This window comes from Hippopotamus amphibius, chromosome 2, assembly GCF_030028045.1.
Source record: "Hippopotamus amphibius kiboko isolate mHipAmp2 chromosome 2, mHipAmp2.hap2, whole genome shotgun sequence".
Taxonomy (NCBI): Eukaryota; Metazoa; Chordata; class Mammalia; order Artiodactyla; family Hippopotamidae; genus Hippopotamus; species Hippopotamus amphibius.
This window is the reverse complement of record NC_080187.1, coordinates 33,164,844-33,190,016: the sequence shown is the minus strand read 5'-3', so window position 1 is coordinate 33,190,016 and position 25,173 is coordinate 33,164,844. Positions and strand designations below refer to the sequence as shown.

The window sequence follows — 25,173 nt, the reverse complement described above, 5'->3', positions numbered from 1 at the left end:
TGTTAGCAAGGGTCAAAGACAAGAAGTACAATCAGTAAAAGACAATGAAAGAGCCAAAAAAAAAAAAACCAAAAAAGGGAAAATCATGATGTGTCACAGAACTCAAGTAAAGGCTCACTGGAGGGTATCCATCTTGTACACAGCTGCTAATGTCATTGTGATTGGTAAGAGCAGGACATGGGGACACAGCACATCTACCAAATACCTGGTTGATGTATGTTCCAATGTCAGTGATGAAAAGAGCTCTGGACTGAGTATAAAAAGGCAGCATTAGTCCGTTTCTGCTTGCTAGGTATCACCCTAAAGAGCAAATTCTCTCTGAGCCATTAGTTTTTCCATCTAAAAATGAAAGCACTGAACCAAAAAAGTGATAATAGTTCCAAATCAAAAGGACATATTAAACTTGCCTGTTGAATTTTTCAAATGGCATTCAATACCTCTCCCTCCTTGGAAATCTAGATCCCGTGATCTTTCAAACTCTAAAAAAACCTATGTTTCTATGTCAGTTTATATCTATGATAAACAGGATTAAGTTTAAGCACTGAGAAATGCAGTGATGAAAGATTCCACTTTAATGAATTCTGTTATAAGTTACTCTAACTTGATTAGCAGTTTTATGGCCAAATGTTAAATTTTTAAATAACATTTAAAATTCTAAATGAATTAGGATTTCTTACTGCTCTGACTTTGTCAAATGAACACATTTTAATTGTTAGGTGAACAGAAGCCTAAACCAGAAATCACCCCTAATCAACTGAGTTTCCTTACCCCTGGAAATGTTTTTTTTTTAAATTATTATTTGATACATTTTATTTAATTTGGTTCAGATTTTTTTCCTTAGGTAAACATACATTTAAAAAATTATCCTCCATATTTGATTGGCTTAAAGGCTAAGTCAGAAAACGAGACTGATCTGAGATATGAATGAGATTATCCTTCTCCACACTCTGAAGCTGATGCCAGAAGCTGTTCTCAACTCCTCTGCCATTGCATGTTCTGTCTGTTCCCTTCATCACTGCATGTTCTGCAAGATGCTCACTTTACTAATGTTTGCATATGACACTGCAAAGCTGAATGACCTTTTTCTAACATTATTAAAGTAGCTGTATGACTGCAGGTCTGTTCTACTATTACTTAACCAGTCAACTAAATATTGTCACTTTTATCATGGTCCACAGCACCAAAAACTACAAGAATGTTAATGAGGATGAGCCAGGTAAAGTCCCATTAGTAGCAGTGTTATTTATTTTTTCATGGGAAAAACCTGGATTTCAAACAACAGGGGTTATTTAGACAAATCATGAAACAATCCATTCAAAGGCAAGCTATCCAATCTTAAGAAGGAAAAACAGAGCTGGAGGAATCAGGCTCCCTGACTTCAGACTATATTACAAAGCTACAGTAATCAGGACAGTATGGTACTGACACAAAAACAGAAATAAAGATCAATGGAACACAATAGAAAGCCCAGAGATAAACCCATGCACATATGATCACCTTATCTTTGACAAAGGAGGCAAGAATATACAATGGAAAAAAGCCTCTTCAATAAGTGCTGGGAAAATTGGAAAGCTACATGTAAAAGAATGAAATTAGAACACTTCCTAACACCATACATAAAAATAAACTCAGAATGGATTAAAGACCTAAATCTAAGGCCAGACACTATAAAACTCTTAGAGGAAAACACAGGTAGAACACTGTGACATAAATCACAGCAAGATCCTTTTTGACCCACCTCTTAGAGTAACGGAAATAAAAACAAACAAAAAAATGAGACCTAATGAAATGTAAAAGCTTTTGCACAGCAAAGGAAATCATAAATAGGACAAAAAGTCAGCCCTCAGAATAGGAGAAAATATTTGTAAATGAAGCAACTGACAAAGGATTAATCTCCAAAATAAATAAGCAGCTCATGCAGCTCAATATCAAAAAAACAATCCAATCCAAAAAATGGGCGGACGACCTAAATAGACATTTCTCCAAGGAAGACATACAGATGGCCAACAAATACATGAAAAGATGCTCAACATAACTAATCATTAGAGAAATGCAAATCAAAACCACAATGAGGTATCACCCCATACCAGTCAGAATGGCCATCATCAAAAAATCTAGAAACAATAAATGCTGGAACCCTCCACTGTTGGTGGGAGTGTTAATTGATACAGCCACTATGGAGAACAGTATGGGGGTTCCTTAAAAAGTTAAAAATAGAACTACCATATGACCCAGCAATCCCACTACTGGGCATATACCCTGAGAAAACCATAATCCAAAAAGAAACATGTATCACAATGTTCACTGCAGCGTTTACAATAGCCAGGACATGGAAGCAACCTAAATGTCCACTGACAGATGAATGGATAAAGATGTGGCATGTATATACAATGGAAAATTACTCAGCCATAAAAAGGAACGAAACTGAGTTATTTGTAGTGAGATGGCTGATCTAGAGTTTGACATACAGACTGAAGTAAGTCAGAAAAAGAAAACAAATACTGTGTGCTAACGCATATATATGGTATCTAAAAAAACAGTACTGATGAACAGTAGTGGTAGGGCAGGAATAAAGACAGAGATGTAGAGAATGGACTTGAGGACACAAGGCGGGGAGGGGAAGCTGGGACGAAGTAGCATTGACATATATACACTACCAAATGTAAAATGGATGGCTAGTGGGAAGCTGCTGCATAGCACAGGGAGATCAACTTGATGCATGGTGACGACCTAGAGGAGTGGGATATGGAGTGTGGGAGGGAGGCTCAAGAGGGAGGGGATATGGGGATATATGTATAAATATAGCTAATTCACTTTGTTGTATAGAAACTAATAAAATACTGTGAAGCAATTATACTCCAATAAAGATCTGGGAAAAAAAAAAGGCAAGCTATCTGGCCATTAGAAATAATGGAAAAGTATTAGTGACAGGGAAGCTGTTTATAATGTGTGGATAAGTTAAAATTTAGTATGGCTCCAATTTTATAACACATATGTATAGATCTCTTTTGTGGGTTTATGGGTGATGTTTAATTTATTCTTTGGCATTTTATCAACTTTTAGAATTATCCACAAAGAAGATAAAATTTTTGTAATCAAAAATAAGGAACAAATGATATGCTTAACACACATATACAAAGAGAGTAGACATCTTTGCCTGGTTCCTGATCTTAAGGGGAAAGTGTTCAGTCTTTCACCATTAAATATGATATTAGCTGTAGGTTCTTTGTAAATGTCCTTTATCAGATTCAGGAAGTTTCCATATATTTCTAGTTAAGCATTTTTGTCATGGTGGATATTGAATTTTGTCTAATGCTTCTTGCATGTGTTGATGTAATCAGTATACGCTAAATTACTCTTACTGATTTTTGAAGGTTGGACCAGCCTTGCACACTTGGGATAAAGCCCACTGGGTTGTGATATATTATTCTTTCTTCATTTATTGCCCAGTGGCTGACAGGAGAGACACATTCAGAGAGTCAAAACTATAGAGATGAATAGGAGAGGTAGGGAACAAGGCAGATGGGTAGTTGATAAACATTAGGATATACTCCAGATATATACATTCAAAGTAGTCAAACTCTTAAATCTTATAAACAGATGAAACTAAAAGCAAATTAAAGCATTTAATGAACATTTACTAATGCCATCACAAAGCAGTTAGTAAAGCAAGAGATAATAAAAACTAAATAAAACTTGCCTTTTTAAAAGATTTCTCAGCACCTTTTTTTTTCAATTAAGAAAAGCCTGATTTGGGTAAAAAAAGAGCCCCCTAAATAATGAAGAACAAAACCAGATTCTCAGGGTTAAAAGGGGACTTAATGGTGACCTAATTTTAAACATTTCTTTTACCTGTCTCCCCAAGTTCTTTATCATTTCATTCAGTTCCTGGTTTGTTCCCTCTAAGTTCAAGGAGACAGGCTAATTCATCATAGCAGACAACCAAACTGCTAAATTAGGGAGATACCCACCCCTGTAGTTTCAGTTTTGCCTTGCCTCTCTCTTCTCCTCACCATAACCACCACCCACCCAGCGTAGTTTAAGGAATTATGATCATAATTTTCAGGGATTTAGTGATTTGGAATAAATGACTTAGAGCCCAGAGTTGGGGAACTCGTTAGTATTAGAGTAGCCTGTTAATTTTCCTAAGAGTGACCTGAAGTCTGTCCGGCTTTTTCCCGTCACTGGGGCTCCCGTGGCAGCTTATATAAGAACCCTTGAGCAAAGGAACAGATGGCAGGGTATTTGCAGGCCACATTTTTTAGAAGGTAAGTTTCTCTAGAAGGCCCTTCAACAGTCTTATACTAGACTCCATCATTTATTCTCTTCTCTTGGGACTGGAGAACATTTCCTAGACCTACCCTTTTGTGCTCTCAGGCTTTAAAACTTTCCCCCATTCCCATCTCCACATAAAATCCTTTCCTTTACATTTGGCAAGAAACCCATCTGGTCAAACTACAGAAAAAAATTAAGGATTCAGAGATTTGTAATTTAGTTTCAGGTACTAGCAAATACTGTCTCTTCAAACATCTTTCCCATTCACACTTAACACTGCTTTTATATGTACTGAAAATGTTTTGGTATCACGTGTTGTGAGCTTGGGATCTGGGGGTTTACTATACTCTGACAAGACTGCTCGCCCTGCCACTAATTCGCTGTGCGACCTTGCTGGTTATGTCACTACCTAAACCTCCGTTTATCTGAGATAAGGAAGAGACGAACAGAACACTGCTCAGCACCTCGCCCACCGTGCTGCACCGCCTGCCTCTCTAGCATGGGCGGAGGCTGCATCTCTCCTTACGGCAGCCATACTTCCGCCAGCCGACCCCGGAAATGCTGAGTTACTAAGGAAAAGTAATACTAGTTACAGTAATTTATGGAAACTGCGTATCATTTAAGTCTTAATTACCATGCAGCACAATAACAATTATGCAAGCTATTCTATGTGTCAGATTCACTTTGCTGCATGTTTTATATGATTTTTAACGCTAACATCTATTCTCATAGGCTCCGTCTGTCGCTCACACATCCTGTGAGCTACACGTAAAAAAAACATTAGAGGGAACAGTGCCTAGGAGGGGCTATCAGGCCCCTAAGGGAGAAATGAAAGAAGTACTTTGTTTCAGAGCTTCAAACATAGTCCCTTTTCTTATCTGCCTCCCTGCTCACAGGACTAAGCCCCTGCACAGGATGGGAGAGGATCACTTCCCATTTCCATATTTCTTTGAGGAATCTTACAGACGCTGTCTTTTTGCACCAGGGCACAAGTAGAATGCTGCCAGCTGATAAATTAGCTTTTCTTGGTCAAGTGCCCATCTTTTGGTCCAATGAACTATGGTCGGAGGAAAGGGGGACGAGGTCAGGTGGTGAGGAATACGCTCATTTGTCTCAGTTTGGGTACTCTAACAGACACCAAGATGGGACTGGAAGTGCTACAGTGTTTTAAATCTAACTTAAAGAACTGGAGGAAAAAACTTGATAGCCAAGATGGAATTCGTCACAGCCTTCCCTTCATGTGGAACAACGTTCCCAGGAATAAAAGCCGAAGTTGGGCATCGTTTGGTTGCTGATTGGTAAACCTAACCTGAGTCAGCATCCTACTGATTTCCACTGATTTCAGACTTTATGTTTAGGGCTGTAAATTTCCAGTGAAAAGAAGTAAATAATCAACCCAAGATTTATCCACTAAAAAAGGTAGGCAAATGACCTGATAAGACTTCATGTAAATAACCCATGAATAAGGGCAGCATTTTAATGCCAAGCACAGTCACTGCCTGGAAGCTCTTGTAGCGAGCTCAACCACTAGAACAGCTGCCCCTTAAAAAGTTTGTTCTTTTACCTTCAGCTTGCGGCCTCTGGAAGGAAGCCAGTGAAGGAAGAGGAGGAGGACAGGCAATCAGCGAAGACGTTTCCATTGAGCACAACAGTCAACACTCACACACGTGCTAAGGGGACTACATGAGTTCCAATTTTCATCCAAATAAATGCCTGAATGTTAGGGAGATCTGGATCTTTATGGTGGATTTCTGGGAACAACTACTCTTCCTTTTAAATCCAGCATAGTCCCACCCTCTCAATTATCCCCCAGCTCCTCACTCTCAGCAAATGCTCTTGCTTCCTTACCCACAGTTAAAAGCAAGAATCAGACAGGATCCTCAGCAGTCTTCTGCCGCTGTCACTAACACCACACTCCCCAAACAACCCAAAGAAATGCTGCACCCTTCCCTTCCTCTCTCTCGCGAGAGGGGGGGTTACTTCCTTTCCTCTGCTCCTCATTCCCTCTGTGCTCCTTATGACTTTATCAATGAGCCCCTCTTTGCTCTCTCTCTTCAGTAACTCCTCACGCCATCTGATTCTGTCCCACAAGCATTTAATCATGTTTAGTTTCTTGTTATCCGGGGGCGGGGGGGGGAAGAAAAGCTAAAACTTTACTTCATCCTATGTCTATCTGTAGCCATCTCCCTGTGTTTCTTTCCCGTCAGAGGCTAGCTTCTTGCAAGAATTTTCCTGTCAAATCTCCATTTCCTCACCAAACAGTCACTCTTCAATTCATTACAATACAGCCTTTTGGGGGTCAAATCTAACAGATGCTCCATCCTTATCTTCTGGTTGAGCATTCCTTCCTGCTAGAAGTGCTCCTCCCTCAAGTACCATATTATTCTTTTCTGTTTTTTTCTTTCACTCCTTTGATTCCTCCCCCACTTTAGTCTTTTGCACACGTTCCTTCTGTCCTCTTCGTAAATGCTGGTATTCATCAGGGTTCCATTTTCAACCCTGTTCTAGGTCATCTCATCTGTTTCATAACTTCAACTACATCCTCATGGGTTCAAGACCCAGCCCTTATCTCACTGTTGAATCCCAGACCCATGTAAACTCCTTCTGGACACTTTTCTCCTTTGTAGCTAACAAGCACCTCAAATTTAATATGTCAAGAAAGGGAACACGTCATCTTTACCGCAAGGCTACTCCTCCACTGAGTTCCCTGCTCAGTTACTGGCAAACGCAACCCAGCTAGTTGTTCAAATCAGACTCCTGGCCATCACAGCTGGCCTTGCCCCACCCAACTTACTGAAATACCAAGTCTTCCTATTCCACCTAAAAAAAGTCTCAAGAATCCTGCTTCTCTCAAGCTTTATTGAGTGCTACTGCCAGAATTTAGGAAATTCACTCATTCAAGTATCTATCATCAATTCTTGCCTGGATTACTGAACAGCCTCCTAGATTCTATTTTGACGCCCTCTGTTCTCCAGTTTGCATTCAGAGTAATCTTTAAAAACAATCCCCTAATTAAAATCCTTCATTGGCTCTTCATAGTTTTCAGGATCAAACTTCCTTAAACACAGCACATAAGGGCTTTCATGAACAAGCCCCTACTTACATCTCCTGGCCTCATCCCACAGTGATCCCCTTCCTGTCCACTCGTTTTCAGCCAACAGTCTCTGTACTTGTTTCTGCCAACACTGCCTTTCTCCAAGATCTGTCTCCTTCTCACCTCCATGAAAAACTTCTACAGAACTTTAGGTCCTACCTTAGGCATTAACATCTCCAGAAATCTTGAATCAGATGCCCCTGTGCTAAACTCTTGTCAGAGCACTTATCTCACCATAAAATACGACTGCCTGTTCCCCAGCTTATCTCCTTTTTCTACCTGATTGTGAGTTCTTTGAGGGCAGGGATCCAGTCTTAGTAAATTTTAAACCGTTGGTTTTTGCATGACGTGGTTTATATTATACAACTGGCATATAAACTGACCTGAATAAATATTCAATGAGTTAATATGCTAAGTGGTAGTCTTTTGAATGTAGGTAAACTAAAAACAACTAATATTTGTAAGTTCATAACAACTATCATCTCTCATTAATTTTTGTAACAATCCCATTAGGGAGGTTGTACCACCAACCATATTTTAAGTGTAAAGAAACAAGAACAGAGAAGTTAAGTGACTTGCCCCAAGGCAGGACTCAAACATAGGCCTCCTTCATGTGAGGACTGAGAATCTTCTATCAAACAATCACATCTCTGTTAAAATATTTAGAAGTTAGAGAGGTAATTTTTTCTGCAATAGGACTTCAAATCACCCTTTAACTGTGAAATTTAATCTTTTGACATTAAAAAAGGGGGGTTATTTAAATGAAAAGAATTAATACCTGTATTGCTGAAATTTTTCATATACGAAGAAACATTTCCACTTTTAACCACTGTATTTAACATCTCAGAAAGCTGATAAAAATTTACTATCTGTGGTAGTTACAAGGTTTATATGTTTATTAATACTATGGATAGGTGAGAATAGAGTCTAGTTAACACTATGGACAGGCATCTGTTCTTGGAAAGGTTCCTAGCTACGTGCCCTTATAAATGCCTTGCCATAGCCATCGTCTGGGTCTTAAATACCACTAGTGTTCCTGACAGACACCGTCACAAAGAAGCCGCAGTATTACCCACTTCCTTTAACCTACCTAGGATTAACCTACTTTCCTTGATGTGTTGACAAAGACCAAACTCAATTCAAAACGAATTTCTCATAGGTCAAAAATTTTCTTTCAGCGATTAATTCCCAGGCATTTAGGATCAGCTAATGCTGGCATTTCTACAGGGATATATCATAATACTCATAGTCAGTTAACATTTATTTTCTTTTTTTTGCCACGCTGCTCAGCTTGCAGGATCTTAGTTCCCTGACCAGGGATTGAACTCAGGGCCACGGCAGTGAAAGCGCCAAGTCCTAATCACTGGACCACCAGGGAATTCCCCATAGTGGATCACACTGTACTCTGGAGTGAAAAAAAACTCTTCCTTCCAAATAACAAAGTATTACTGTTTCAACACAGGATTATTTAAAATATTCAAATAATTATTTCAAGTTCATTTTTGAGATATGTATCAGTAATTTTAAAAAAGACAAAATGAATACTTACAATACATCCCTGAAGTCTCCAAACACATACATATGCCTAAAGCTGTCAATAGCTATTACAGGGCAATCTGCTGGAGTTTTCTGTATGTGCAGAAGAGGATGTCTAAATTTGTCACAGTCAGCATGTAAAAAGTTTATTGTACCTTTAAAAGAAATAGAATGTGGAGAGGTAGATTAGAATATTCTTGATTGTACTCATTCATAAGTTTGCAAGTTCATAAAGAGTGACATACTAAAAAAACCCAACATGCTTTAGAGTACTACAGACCACAAAAACTAAAACCTAAATGTTACAAAACTTTAAAAAGGTAGGATTTTAATTCTTAAGGCAGAGAGGATAATATTCTTAGAAATTATAGGAACTCAACCCAAATTCAAATGCTATAGTAAATTTAAAATTTTTCTTTAAATGAGTAATCATTTGCTTTGCAGATTACCTAGATCTGGGGAGCAAGTTCTAGAAACTGATATATGATCTGTTCTCATAGAAGCATCTTCATTTCATCAAGGATGCCCTTCCAGTTCCTATTGGTTGATTTTTAATCCAATTCACCCCAAGAATATTTACAGCAACTAATACGGGCATGGCTCTATACAAAGCCTTCAGTTTATTTTGACTTTTTTCTCTAACTATAGAGGCAAAGCTGGTGATACCTCAAATTCCTTTTTGATGCTTTGGAGAAGCCTTCAGAGAACTACTCAACTTTCTTTCATTTAGAAATACGGTAAATGTTAATCAGACTGTGTAAGTTCTCTCAGAAATATCTCTGAGACTGTCTATTAGAAAAGGATCAGACAAGTATCAAGGTGCTGGAAGAAAGTGCCTAAAACTGTCCACTTTTCATGCTATTTGATTTTAGAGAGCTAAAAGAGTCATGTTTTTTTGTTTTGTTCTGGTTTTTTTTTTTTAAAGCTACTGCTTCACATTATCTCTACTAAAGCCTCCCATCCCCACGTTTTCATGTAAATTCAGGAGTTGAGTACAGTTAAAATAATTTTTTAACCCAAATGTGTTTATGTCAGTATTAATGTAATGGAAAAGGGAGAAAGTAAAAAAATAGAGAAAGGAAGGATATAAATAAACACCTTAATCTGTCTACCTTTTTCACTTATTAATTGTCGGGCTACTTCATTCTGGAATATTTCTAAACTCTCTGTATCTTCTTTCATGTGGAAGAGTATGAGAAAAGGCAGTCCTTCTTCTGTCAATTCCTGTATAGAGAAGTATTCAATGAGAATTATCAGGTCTCTCCATTCAGCTCTAGCTATTTTCTAGGTAGGAACAATTTTAAACCCAGACCACATAACATGCAGCAGCTGCAACATCCTAGGAAAAAGAGAGCCAATGGTGTTAATAAATGTCTTAATGGAAGAAGGAATGCATGCCTTCCACCTGAAGTATCCAAGCATTCAGAGGACCCACATGTCCTGCTGCACTGTAGGTACTGATCTGCCTTAAAGTAACCACAGGGCAGACCTGTTAGCTAGTATTGGATGAAGCCATGACATTTAAAAAGTGAGTTCATCAAAGAAGGAACTATGCTGGTTCTTTTTCAAGATGTTGATTTTATGAGGGGATAAACAGTCTTCATGGATAACACTGAAAAACTGAGTGTATCAGCAATAAATAAATCTGATTTGCAAACTTATGTTTATTCTAAGGTTTATTGCAAAAACCACTCCACTTACATGAGACCTACCAAAAGCTGAAAAGTGATTCAGAGCAAAAGACAAAAGCCCCATTAACATAGCCAGTTTTCAACCAATACACAGTTTATCAACATTATTAACAAATACTTGCCAGTATATCTGTATATTTTATATACCTTGTATGTATACACACACAAAAATACTTTGAAATTTTTATTATTTAAAAAATTTTTATTAGTTATTGGAGAATACAAGAGAAATATGATAAGCAGACAGCATATTTTGATCATTTATTCTCTCTGACAAATGCTAAGTTCTGATTCATAAGAAAAAGTCCAGAAAGGGCCTCATAGTAAAATCATTTCCATGAACAATTCTTTTGCCTATCTCTCTATAATTTAGGAACTGCCTCTGCAGAAAGCAAACATGTCCTTAGCCTAAAAAAACTGAAACTGGAACCTATTTTACAGGATAAGAGTTTTCTTCTGGTTCCTGTCTCTATGTTTAAGCCTGTTCCACTCATACACAGGATAAATGATTAAGATTTTCATCACATTTACCATTTTTTTACATTAAGATATAGTCAGCCTTCCATATCCACAAGTTCCAAGACTGGTTGAATCCACAGAGGTGGAACCCACAGATACTGGAGGGATGACTCTAAGGGACTTGAGCATCCAAGGATTTTGGTATCCATGGGGGTCTGGGAATCAATTCCCGGACGATACCAAGAGATGACTAATTCACATACCATAAAATTCAGCATTTTAAAGTGTACAATTTGGTGGTTTTACTATATTCACAAGGTTGCAGGCATCAACTCTATCTAATTCCTGAACATTTCATCACTCCTAAAGGAACCCCATACTCATTAGCAGTCACTTCCCATCTCTCTTCCCCCCAGCTCCTGGCATCACACTGATGTTTCAGCAAACTAACTTAAAATTTCTTCTTCTTCACATTTTACCACTTCCGCTCACATTTTTTCTTTCCCCACACATTAATTGCAACTACCCCTCCATGATTCTGTCTTTGGACTTCCCTGCTCTAGCCTGGTAACTTCGACTAGGTCAACAATCTCAGTCACCGCCTCAAATTAATATCTTATTTGTTTCTCCAAGCCCAGTTCCTCTGACCTCTCAGAACATTTTCTCAGTGCCCCTCATGTGGCATGGGGCATGTCTTTATATCATCTGTACATGTGAACTGCTGGACCAAAGACCCCTTAAAGACAGAGAATCTTATTTCATTTGTCCTTTGAGCACAGATTTTTGTACACAATTAATGTGCAATCAACCTATGACTGAATGAATGAAGACACAAATGTTGCTGAATAAATACTAATTGGGAAAGAAGACTCAGCAGTTACCTTTTAGAAAATTTAAGAGCTAAAAAGTTAAAAGTAGAAACAAATATATTACTTTAAGTAATAAAATTACTAATTTTGTAAATAAACAAAAAATATTTTGTTTAAACAAAAAAACACAAATATGGATGAACTAACAACTGTTAAGAGACAAAGTAACAGGGACTTCCTAGGTGGTGCAACGGTTAAGAATCCACCTGCCAATGCAGGGGACACAGGTTTGATCCCTGCCCCAGGGAGATACCACATGCCACGGAGCAGCTAAGCTCGTGTGCCACAGCTACTGAGCCTGTGTGTTACAACTACTGAAGCTCGCGTGCCTAGAGCCCATGCTTCGCAACAAGAGAAGCCACCACAATGAGGAGTAAGCCCCGCTCGCCACAACTAGAGAAAGCCCCTGTGCAGCAATGAAGACCCAAAGCAGTCAATAAATAAATAAATAAATTTATTTAAAAAAAAAAAAAGACAAGTAATAAACAGATTAGTAGTTTGAGAATATCTATGTGAATTAGCTTGCTAAAGTAATTTATCAATACACACAAACACAGTAGCTGGTAATTTATGCCGCTAGAGCTTCCAGGTGTACCCATGGCCACATCCATACCAACATATTCTTTACCAAGCAGGTATTAAAGGATTCAGGAGAGGGACAGCAAGACAACCAGCTATAGAGGTTAACAAATTTTTCCCCACAGTTGAAAGGATTTATGGGTAGTTGGTTACAACATGTAACAAATCTAAAGAATTATTAAATGTGCCAACTACTGTAGGGCGGGAGGCAGGGTTGGGGGAGGAGGGACAGACCTCTGTTTAATCGTTTACGATTTTGAGGGTCTATACCTTTAAATTCTGTTTTGAAACTATTCCCTGTAAGAAATGCCACAGCAGGTGAATAATCGTGACAGGTTACTAGATCTTTCTCCACCTTAAGGACTAAATGAGCTGATAAAATAAAAATGTAAAGTTAATTCAGCTAAACACACCTGAAGCCCAGAGAACCGAGAAAAATAGAAGGGATGTTCATTTGATAAAAACTAAGAAAATAAGCAAGCAAGTGAGCTTTACTGGAACACAACCACACTTATTTATGTACTATCTAAGGCTGCTTTTGTGTCACAACTCCAAAGCTGAGTAGTTGTAACAGAGACTGTATGAACTGCAAAGTTTAAAACATTTACTATCTGATTTTTTACAGAATTGTCAACCTCTGACTTGGGGGGGATTATATGGGTGTGCTTACTCTGTGATAATTTCCTGAGTTGTATATTTAATACCTGAGCTATGCACTTATAATCTTTTGAAGTATGTATGCATACAGGAAGTGTTTTTTTTTTACTTTTTTTTAAAATGTTTTTTAAAAGTTACATTCTTAGACTGTGGGTTTTGAAAATAAAGGAGTAAAATGCAATCAAAGATATGTTTCAAATGCAGTAAAGAACAAAGAGATGTACCTCACAGACACAGCTCTTTGTACCTGTTCCTCCAACCTCTTAGGTTTTTGTGTTTTGTTTTTGTGGGAGTTGTTCAGAGTTTGGGATGGGCTTTATTTCAGGTGCATGGGATTACCGAGGTCAGTTATATGATAACTGATAATTGCTTTCATTATTTACGATGGAAAGAGAACATAGTTTTGTTCTTTTAGGATAGACAGGAATCAGAAAAACCTTTTCATACCAAAGGATTATTCACTGTATCTAATTAATTGTAACTAAAATCTGCAGAGCATTGCTTCTAAAGCAATCCTGAAGATCTTCGACCAAGGGTGGGATCAGAATCACCTGAGAGGCATTTTCAAACTCATTTTCAAGGCTGTCATGAACCACTGCTATTGCAGGAAATACAGCAGAGGTGGAGAACCACTGGTCCGTATTACAGAAATAGCTATGATGTACTTATGTTCACTGCATGATTTTTACAACTGATAAGTTCTGTGGTAAAATAGAAAGATGGGTTGAGGAAGCCTGCTCTTTCAGAAATCTTAATTAAACAACACATATCAGAAAGCCCGTACCTCTCCATTTTCAAATGTAATTTCTCGGACAAGAGGAACGCATTTATCTTGAATCCAATTGTAAGTCCCATCAAAATTTGTCATAGATCCCAAGTACACCATATCTGGAGCAGAATGCTGTTACAAAAACAAAGGGAAAAAAAATTAAACAAATCTAACCTGTGCTAGCAAAAATGCATTCTTAAAGCCATCTGTGAGCCCAGAAAATCTACACGGGATACAAAAGAAACAAAAAACATGACTATAGATGGTAATAAGCTGATAACTCTGTGATTATCAGAGACCTGATTATCCAACCTGTGATGTCTAGGCCTTCTGCTTTCCCTTGGATTTGCATCAATTAAATGTTTACCAGTATCCTCATCAATAGCAGGCAGGCATTGTGAAAAGAAAGAATTATCCTAATGATTTAATTTAGCTCTCTCTCCCTTCAAAAATGTTAGAAGAAAATTTGGAGGCTTCCAGTGGAAAAAGCCTTGAAAACTACATGAAACTATATAAATCTAAGGTATGGCTATCTCTAAAGTTAATTAACTGCAGTATCCTGTTTCCACATTCACATCAGGATCTATGAAGTGCCTAAAGTGATGGTAAATAGCTAACATTACCTAAGCCAACTTACTGTGACCAAGCACTGTTTTACCACTGCAAGCACCTTGTATGTGTTGACTCAATCCTCAAAACATCCCCATAAAGCAGGTACTAGTACTATCATGGCTATTTTTACTAATGAACAAACTAAAGCACAGAGAAGCTAATTAACTTTCCCAGAGTTATACACCTAGGAAGGTAGCAGATTCCTTTTCTTATTTTATTGAAGTATAGTTTTTGTTTTGTTTTTTCATTTTATTTATTGTTTTTTTTTTGAGGTACACCAAGTTCAATCATCTGTTTTTATACACATATCCCCGTATTCCCTCCCTCCCTCGACTCCCCCCCCACCCTCCCCATCCCAGTCCTCTAAGGCATCATCCATCCTCGAGTTGAACTCCCTTTGTTATACAGCAACTTCCCACTGGCTATTTTACAGTTGGTAGTATATATATGTCTGTGCTACTCTCTCACTTCGTCTCAGCTTCCCCTTCACCCCCCGCCCCCCCAAACCTCGAGTTCTCCAGTCCATTCTCTGCATCTGCGTCCTTGTTCTTGTCTTGTCACTGAGTTCATCAGTACCATTTTTAGATTCCGTATATGTGAGTTAGCATACAATATTTGTCTTTCTCTTTCTGACTTACTTCACTCTGTATGACAGACTCTAGGTCTATCCACCTCATTACATATAGTTCCATCTCATTCCTTCTTATAGCTGAGTAATATTTCATTGTATATACATGCCACATCTTCTTATCCTACTGAAGTATAGTTGATTTACAATGCTGTGTTAATTTTTTCTGTATAGCAAAGTGACTCAGTTATACATATACATATGTATAAGAATATATATATACTTTTTCATATTCTTTTCCATTATGGTTTGTCACAGGATATTGAATATAGTTCCTTGTGCTATACAATAGGACCTTGTTGTTTATCCATCCTATATATAGTAATAGTTTGCCTCTGCTAATCCAAAACTCCCAATCCTTCCCTCTCCTCCCCACCCTCCCCCTTGACAACCACAAGTCCGTTCTCCATGTCTGTGAGTCTGTTTTTGTTTTGTAGATATGTTGACCTGTATTGTATTTTAGATTCCACATGTAAGTGATATCATATGATATCTGTCTTTCTCTTTCTGACTTACTTCCCTTAGTATGATAATTTCTAGGTCCATCCATGTTGCTGCAAATGCCATTATTTCACTCTTTTTTATGGCTGAGTAATATTCCATTGTATATATGTACCACATCTTCTTTATCCATTCATCTGTCGATGGACATTTAGGTTGCTTCCATGTCTTGGCTATTGTAATTAGTGCTGCTATGAACACAGGGGTGCATGTATCTTTTCGAATTACAGTTTTATCTGGGTTTATGCCCAGGAGTGGGACTGCTGGATCATATGGCAACTCTATTTTTAATTATTGAGGAACCTCCGTATTATTTTCCATAGTGGCTGCACCAATTTACATTCCACCAACAGTGTAAGAGGGTTCCCTTTTCTCCACACACTCTCCAGCATTTGTTACTTGTAGACCTTTTAATGATGGCCATTCTGACGGGTGTGAGGTGGTAAGGAAGGTGGCAGATTTGACATTAAAACAGTCTCATTCCAGAGCCTGTGCTTTTAATAAGCAAACTACACTGAGAGACATGTGGATTCTGATAATCCAGAGATGGTCACACTATGTAAGCTATTATTAAAGAAACACAACTGCAGAAAATACAGGCAAATACCTATATGAATTCAAAATAGGAAATGAGCTTTCTAAGCAAAACATTCATTCATATGACTACAGAAAAGTTAAAAACTTTAGTGTGTCAAAACGCCACAAAAAACATTAAAATGAAAACTATGAATTAAAAAAAAATTTATAGATTTCTACTTGTGTGTGTGTGAAAAATTGCAATGACAGACCATTAGGTCAATTTAGGGTGACAATACTGTGATTTTTGTCTCTTATTTGTGGCTACCATCACCTAGGCCTAAACAGCTGCTTCTAAGTTTAGACACACTTAACTTTTTAGCCAAGAGTTAAAAACATCCTAGCACTCCTTAGTATCTGGCAAGTACCAGGTGAACTTATACCCCAGGAGATTTGGGAGCTTGGCCAGTCTCACTTAAGTTGGAGTGATGATCACAGAGCACACTGAGTATTTTTTGAATTTGAGTCCCAGACGGAAGGCAAAACAGACAGCTGGAAAAGGCCTGGGGATCAGGGGATCTTTAGTCCCAGCTCTGCCACTAAATGCCTGTGTGACTTTAGGTTTGTGTCCTCATCTTTACTTTGAAAGGTTTGGATTAGCACAAAATGATGCCTTAAGGTTCCTTTCTATATTAAAACTTTATGATTCCGTGAACATTAACATGTACAAAACTACACATTATACTATATATGTATTTATATTTAAAGTTATACACACTAAGAAATAGCAACTTACCCCTGGTGGTTTGTAGATTATGTTGTCTCCACTGTATCTTTCTGGTTTTGAAACAGCCCTAATAGAGAGAAGCAGTAATAAGGCTTTAAGAAAACTAATAGCAGTAATATACTTGAATGAAGCAGAACTGCCTAGTTGTTCTGCAACATATGAACTATAACAATTTGAAATATATACTTGTCCATCTTCTTTCCTACTTATAAGATTATGCAAAACCAACAAAATGAAAGCGATGAATTAAAATGAACAAAAGCATACATTTAAAGGAAAAATTTAATATCAGGCAGACTTTTTTTTTTAAATAAATTTATTTATTTATTTTATTGGCTGTGTCGGGTCTTTTTTGCTGTGCGCGGGCTTTCTTTTAGTTGCAGTGAGTGGGGGCTATTCTTCGTTGTGGTGTGTGGGCTCCTCATTGCTGTGGCTTCTCTTATTGTGGAACACGGGCTCTAGGCATGTGGGCTTCAGTAGTTGCAGCACATAGGCTCAACAGTTGTGGCTCACGGGCTCTAAAGCACAGGCTCAGTAGCTGTGGCGCACGGGCTTAGCTGCTCTGCGGCATGTGGGATCCTCCTGGAGCAGGGATCGAACCCATGTCCCCTGCATTGGCAGGCGGGTTCTTAACCACTGCACCACCTAGGAAGCCCCAGGCAGACTTTTTTAAAGGGAAATTTTAGTTAGCTGTTTTCGTAACTCAGTAGTTTATCTTTGGATTGGTGGTTTTGGCACTAAATAGCTGTTTTTGACCCCAGATTGTTTCTAGTAACTGGGGATCAAGGTCATCGATGTGGTCACATAAACCAATCACACAAACGTATGATTTGCTTGTTAAGTCAGACTCAACCATGAATTCTCTACTTTTTTACTTTTTTAAAACCAAACCTTCTTAAAAAAAAAAACAACAAATAACCTATATCATTAGAATATAGTTCCATAAATAATTTTTTATTTGTTTACTGTTTCCTATGCTTGGTACAGGCACATAACAGGTGAATAAATAATTGGTGAGTGAGTTCTACAACAAATTCTAAGTCAAAATGGGTAACTTTTTCTCTCTTTAAATTATATTCAAATTAATTGAACCCTGATTCACCTCCAGTTTCTGACTAGAGTAGCTAGGAGCTAGGGGCAAGCGATGCTAAGCTAGGTTGATGACAGTGGAACAGAAAGGAAGGACACGCTCCATTCATTCATTCACTATTTAGTATGTGCTTCCTTTATACCAGCTATGTTCTTGGCACTTGGTACACAGCAGTGAACAAAATTGACAACGTGCTCTCACGGAGCTTCCATTTTGGTGGGAAAAGACAAACGACTAGATATTTTTATCCTGGGTGGTTAAAAACAAAAAAAAAGTGCTGTGAAGGAAAAGAAGTAGATAAAGAATGACAAGTTGGATGATGGTAGTGCTATTTTATATAGTTATCAGGAAAGATCTTTCTGACGAGATGATATCTGGACAAAGCACTTCGGATAGAGACAGAAGGGGCAAAGGCTCTGCTGCAGAAGTGTGCATGCAGTGTTTGAGGAATAGCAAGGGGCCTGCATGGCTGGAAACAGTAATGCAAAAAGCATGGGGGAGAAGTTCCTTCATTATTTACTCCGTGCAACAATCTTCAAAAAACACTGATAATGTTTACAATAAAACACACATACAAAACCTACAGAAGCATTTAAAACAAGGAAAAAGGTCACCAAATGAAGAGGACATACTGTGCCAGAAATCTGGGCTCTACTCAAGATAGGTGCCACAATAGAGTCTACCAGTTACAGGCCAAAGAAAAAAGAAAAATAATATTGTATAACATCAAAGGATGGGGGAGAGAAACTCCAATAAGAAGAAAGAGTCAAGGACAGACCCATACGAATGATTCCACTTTGAAAGAGAAAGAAAAAAAAAAGAGAGAGAGAGGAGATAAAGCCAGAGAAATCAGAAAGGTAAGGATCAAACCAGGGAGATTCAAGTGCAGACATAGCAGGAAAAGGACAGGGTAGTTGAGGGTCACATCCTTCAGAGAAAATGAAGAGGATTAAGACTGAAAGAAGGCCACTGGATTTGTTAATTAAGAAGTCACTTTGTTACTGTGTAGAGAGAAGTTTCTCTAGGGTAATGGAGGTGAAAGTCGGCTTCCAGGAGGTTAAAGTGTTTTAACTGGTTAGAGTATGAGAAATTCTAGGTAGCCAGGCATAACTAATCTTTGAAAAAAAACTGAGAATGAAAAGAAAGATGAGATTATAGCTCAAGACATAGAAGAGACAGATCAGGAAAGAGAATCATGTTTTTAGAAAAGGAAAGGAGTTCATGAAAAGGGTCAGGTTGAAAACAGGAGGAAGCAAGGTCAACTGATGGATCAAAGCCCCAGAGATTTTGAAGGGACAATTACAAGGAAACAAGAGGTTAGCCGTGGAAAGGAGCATTGTCCCTCTGAGACAGGGAAGGCAGAAGAAAAGCTGGTGGAGAGCCGGAGATGAGGAAAAAAGGTGAAGCTCATGCTTAGGAACGAGAGAGACTGTGTTGTTTCAGTTTGGAAACCCCACAGGTTAATAAGCATTTTTTTCGTGACACAGGGTAGTGTTAGTAAATGAGCTGAACAAAAAAGTATGAGAGTTAGCTGTTAACCTGTCCATCCTTTTCCTCTTACCCACATGTTGAAATAGAATATAGAATAGAAAGAATACTTAACAGACTAAACTCTTAAAAAGAGGTCAGAGATAGGTGTAAAAACTTGTTGGTGACTTTAAGAGGACTGAGATAATCTTTGGAGAGGTCATCTTCAGAAAACGACCACACACAACAAGAATTTAATATGGCAGCTGAGCTGACCCGACCCACTGACACACTCTGAATTAGGCTACTTACCCAAATGCAGCTAGGAAGGCACAATCATCATGCAAAATATTTGCTACTCTTTCAAAAACCCTATAGTTTTCTGAATCCTTCTGTTCAAAATATCCAATGATATTTCTTTTGCTGCGCTGTAAAATAAAGTATATAATTACTTTATAAACATATATAGTTCTTTAAGGAGCATGTTATTTCATTAACCCAGCTGCTGTTCAATTATCTCCAAATGAAGTATGACTATAAATGCATAAATGGCTTTTAACACCTAGTCCAAAACTATTAAAGGTTGCATTTGGTTGAAAACAATCTTAACTATCATCTAATACAATAATTTCCTTCTAGCATTTTATTTTAAAATTTCAAGAAATAGATAACTGTTTGATCAGTGACAGTCTTTTCCTAAATAAGACGACTAATTCTAAGATGTGTTAACATAATACATCAATTTGTAACATGTGGTTGTTAGTAGAGACTCCACCATGGGTCTCTCACACTTCTACACATTTAGGTATACACAAAATGCTAGAGCCTGACCACTCTTGACCCAGGCCATCTCTTAGGGCTGTGCTTGCAGCAAGCAATCCTGAGGTATGAAGTAATGTCTCCCTTTAGGACAAAGAGCAGGCTTACTGTTGGTTCTGAGTTCTCCTATCACACAACCCCCTGCATGAGCAGGGATCCACCTGGGCCCTCCGTGTTACCTCCAAGGACTCGGGGGAGAAAGGAAACAAATGCAAATATGCTCACACTGTTTGTATGAGCACGAAAATCCTTTGTCTCTGACCCAGGAGCCTTATATCGTCTAACAGTATCCATGAAATGGTAACTGGCTGACTTGTTCATTTTGTAAGCAGGGTAAAAATCAAGTCACAATGACAATCTAGCAATGACGATCTAAAGCCCAAATTCAATTGTTTTCATTTGTTTGTTTTTAAAACACTTCTTAGTGTACAAAGAAAAGGATCTGTCAACTTATTATTAAGGGCGGCTAGGTCAAGGGACACTAAAACTTATATAAATTGCTGATACAGGAGTAATCAGAGCAGATACCCTGAGGGTCTCCACTAAGCAAAATACAGAAACTTTGGTTGTTCATGCTTGACATTAACTTCTATTTCTTCATAATTCAGGCTATCCTTTGCCCTCAATTAATTCAAATTAGTGCAACTTTACTGTATTGCTATATACATTTTATCCAAAGGTTTCAGTAAAACATTAGCATTTTCCTTGAGAATTAATTCAAGAAAAATTCAACTTAAGTATATATATCTCAATATATCAAATCCATTGCAATGAACTATAAGAAAATGCCAGATTCTCTGACTGCATAAGAATTTGTTTACATTAACTAAGTGGGCAATGTTCATTTGATCCAGCAAAAGTTAATAACTTACGTCAAGAGTGGTGATTCCTGCTAAGTCATGAAGTTCTTGAACGGGGTCGCTTTTTTGTTGCCTGATGTAATCTGCAAGTGCTTTCACTGATCGCTGACCCCGGTATTCCCTCTTCATCATCATCCCATTACGAAACAATTTGAGGGTTGGGTATTTGCTTATCCTATATCTCTGGGCTATATCAGCTAAAAGAATGGAAAAAAAAAATTAACTTCACCCTCAAATTTAGTCTGAGTGAGCCCATTAGCCCAACAGAGATCTTACAATTACTTAGGGAGAGCATTTTGGTTCCTATAATTCTTTTCCAGCGTTAGAGAAAAAAATAAATCACACCGAGTTTATTTTGGTTCAGGGGCCAGGCTCCAGGCAGAGATTGCCTGGTGTAAATCCCAAAGCTGTTTACTGGCTGTGTGAACTTGTAAGGTGCATGAACTCTCCATGCCTTCGTTTCTCATCTGTTAGGTAGACATAATAATTTCTACTACACAGGGTTGTTGTAAGGATGAAACAAGACAATACACATGCATGACAGAGTAAACTCTTAACAGCAGTATACACACACAAAAAAATCTCTTTATTATGACCTATGGGTATAGTCTCACACAAATCATTAAAATTAGTATTTATAATCTCAAAATAAGAAACTAAGTAAAAATGTATGCTGATCTCACTTTTAAGAATCACAATTACTAAGATACAGACTCAATCAGAATGAAAAAGCCTTTAAATTTTTCTGCTGTCATTTTTAAGAGGTTGCAAATAGGAGAAATCAGTGGTTTCTAGACACTGGTAAAACTCAAATGTCACACTAGTCACATGTATGAGAATGATAAAAGATGCACTACATTTTTAGAGTGAAGGGGACCTGAGTGAGCATAAGTAGCTTAAAAGAGGTAAAAAAAAATTTTTTAACTGGGTTCCAAAATGAGAGCAGAATTCTAAAATACTGGCACAAAACATGAAAAACCTCTAGGCCCACCTCTATTCCTAGTAGTTATAAAACAAAAACAATACAAACAGAACTGTAATCAACTCTGTTAACCATCTTAATTTTCTAGAAGATGAGATGGTAGAAACAACAGTACCACAGGGTATATACATATATGCGTGCTGACAGTTTCATGGGTATACACATAGGTCAAAACTTAATTTGTACACTTTAGATATGTACAGTTAGTTGTAAGTCAACTATACCTCAGTAAAGATTTTTAAAAATCTAAATGAATACTGACTATACAAAACGACAACAATAATTATGCCCTGTAGGGTCTGACACAAATTAAAATACATAATAACAACAACAACATATAAACTGGGGGAGGTGAAGTAAGCAGAGGTTAATGATTCTAAGGAAGTATTCTAAGGTCCTTACACTGCCTAGAAAGAGGTAAAAGTACTTACACTATTTTGATAAGTCAAGGTTGCATTTTTTTCTAAGATAAGCAATCAGAGAATGCCAGAACAGTGTGTGAGAAGTTAAGGATGGAATGTGGGTTCTCAGAAGAGGGTTTGGAGAAAAGACTATGTGACTAAGAGCACATAACACTCTGTTAAATTCCATGGAGGATTTATAAAGGGGGAAATATACTTGACTATTAAAATTCTTTAAACAGAGGACAGACAGGAGCAAACAAACAGAACTGCTGGTCATATGTGAGATCAAGGAGAGTATTTTCACAGAAATCACAGAAATCTGAAATAATATTAAGATATCTTAATATACAAGTATTTAATATAGACATTAATCTGTTTGGTTTAGGAGTCAATACTTTTTGAAGCAAAACACTAGTGGATATATCAGCCATAAGCCCTTTTTCAAAGAAAACATGTCTTTGGTGTTGTAAAAATGGTGGGTTCTATTACCTAATCAAGGAATTAATTAGATTAAATTGGTACTACAAACTGAGGGGTAAGACTGGTTGTATAAGCAAGGAGAAGTCTTTTAAGATAAAGAGGCACCTATCATAAGGCAAAGGCCACAAAGGCTTAGGCTTACCCTACTTACAAGAAAATCAGCCCAAAGAAATAATAAAAAGTACAGAACTTTGCCTCCCTAACTAAAAAACTCATTCAGCCCCCAGCACACTACACACTGAAACCTAACATATTGTAAAATGAATTTTTGTAGTGATATATAAATGAAAAAGTTTTTAATAAAAATGCTGTTAAAATTAGCTTAAATAGTTCGACTAGCCAATTCTACAATGCTATGGTCTAGAATGTGCAAAATGTCTTTTTAAGTTACTATTTCCCCCAAAGATCTATCAGTAGGAGACTGGTTAAATAAAGTATGGTACACCCATACAATGAAGTTCTAGGCTGTTACATAAAGGAATAAAAAAGATCTCTTTGTGCTGCTAAGGAGCAATCTCCAAGACACGCTGTTTAGTGAAAAAAGCCAGGTTCAGAGAAGGTGACAGAAAGATATATATCTCTCTCTCTACTTATTTTCCAAGTTTCTTCTCCGTCTTTCTTTATATATAAAATATATATATATTTGCCCCCCTACCTCCTCCAAAGAACAACATCAATGGAAGAAAATGCAAGGAGAGGCCAGAAATGGAATTTTTATTTCTCTGACTATACCTTGGTTTTATAGTTTTGACTTGGGATCAAGGAAATGTTTACCAGTAAAACAAAATTAGATTAAAAATTTTTAATACTATAATTGTTATTCTGAACTAAATACACACATTATAGATAAAGCACATGAGTAATCATGCTGATGCTATTAAGAATCAAGATTTTCAGCACAAGAAAAAAAGATACAAATATAAAATTGAGGAAATTAAGTAAAAACCCCGTAATATTTGGTTTGAATTGAAACTACTAGCAAAAATTCATGATGTGTTTTTCTCTTTCAAAAATACATATTTTAAGCTCTTTCCACTGAGAGCTTCATTGGCTAATTCTAACAGATATTTAAGGAAGAAATAATTCCCTTTCCACACAAACTTTTCCCAAAAATTGATAAGGGATTACTTCCCAACTCATTCTATGAGGCCAGCATTACCCTTATATCCAAACCAGACAAAAACATTATAAAAAAAATATAGACCAATGAACCCAATAAACAAAATTAGAAGACTTAAACACTAGTGGACTTCAACACTAACTGTAAACCTACAGTAACCTAGACAGTGTGATATTGGCATAAAGACAAATAGATCATTGGAATAGAGTTCAGAAACAGACCCAACTATATATGTAAAAGTGATTTTTGACAAAGGTGCAAAAGTAAAATCTAACTTGTAAAATACACATCTAAACATAAGGATGCAAAAATCTTGAAATTAAAAGGATGGGGGAAAAATATACCATATAAAACTAACCAAAAGAAATCTTACATAGCTATATTAATAGTAAATATGTACACATTAAGGCAAAAAGCATTACTAGAGATCAAGAAGGACCCTTCATACTAATAAAAAGTTAAATTTCCCAGGCAGATGTAACAATTCTGAATTTGTATGTGTCAAATAAAAACCTAAAAATATATAAAGTAAAAAATGACAAAACTACAAGGAAAATCTATAATCAGGATGGGAGATTATTATACCTTCTATAGCAACTGATATAGCAAATATAATCAATAAAATATAGAGAATTTGAACAACACAACTAAGAAACCTGAATTATTTGACACATATATTAATCACTACCCCAAAGCTGCAACATATACATTTTCTGCAGCTATGTACATCATACAAAAAACAAACAGATGATGAATCACAAAAAAAAGTCTCAACAACTTTCAAATGATTCAACTCATAATGAGAATACAGTAACTTCTATATGCCATGGATCAAAGATGAAATTACAAAGGGAAACTGGAAAACAGTATGAACTGAACAATAATGAAAATACATATCAGAACTTGCAGCATGCAGCCAAAGCAATACTTAGAATGAAATTTATAAAGTTAAAATTGATATGTTGGGAGGGAAAGGCT

General features: G+C 37.1%; 1 protein-coding gene across 3 annotated transcripts in view; it reads right to left on the bottom strand.

The window, feature by feature from the left end:
* ERP44 (endoplasmic reticulum protein 44) overlaps positions 1-25,173 on the bottom strand; it is a 90,057-nt gene that overhangs the window by 9,861 nt on the left and 55,023 nt on the right. For all 3 annotated transcript variants that reach the window (XM_057720208.1, XM_057720209.1, XM_057720210.1), the window contains 6 exons: positions 21,222-21,406; positions 19,843-19,958; positions 16,983-17,040; positions 13,945-14,061; positions 10,018-10,129; positions 8,919-9,060 (listed from right to left, as the gene is read on the bottom strand). In XM_057720208.1, coding sequence (XP_057576191.1) covers positions 8,919-9,060; positions 10,018-10,129; positions 13,945-14,061; positions 16,983-17,040; positions 19,843-19,958; positions 21,222-21,406 — 730 coding nt within the window. The remainder of the gene's footprint in view (positions 1-8,918; positions 9,061-10,017; positions 10,130-13,944; positions 14,062-16,982; positions 17,041-19,842; positions 19,959-21,221; positions 21,407-25,173) is intronic.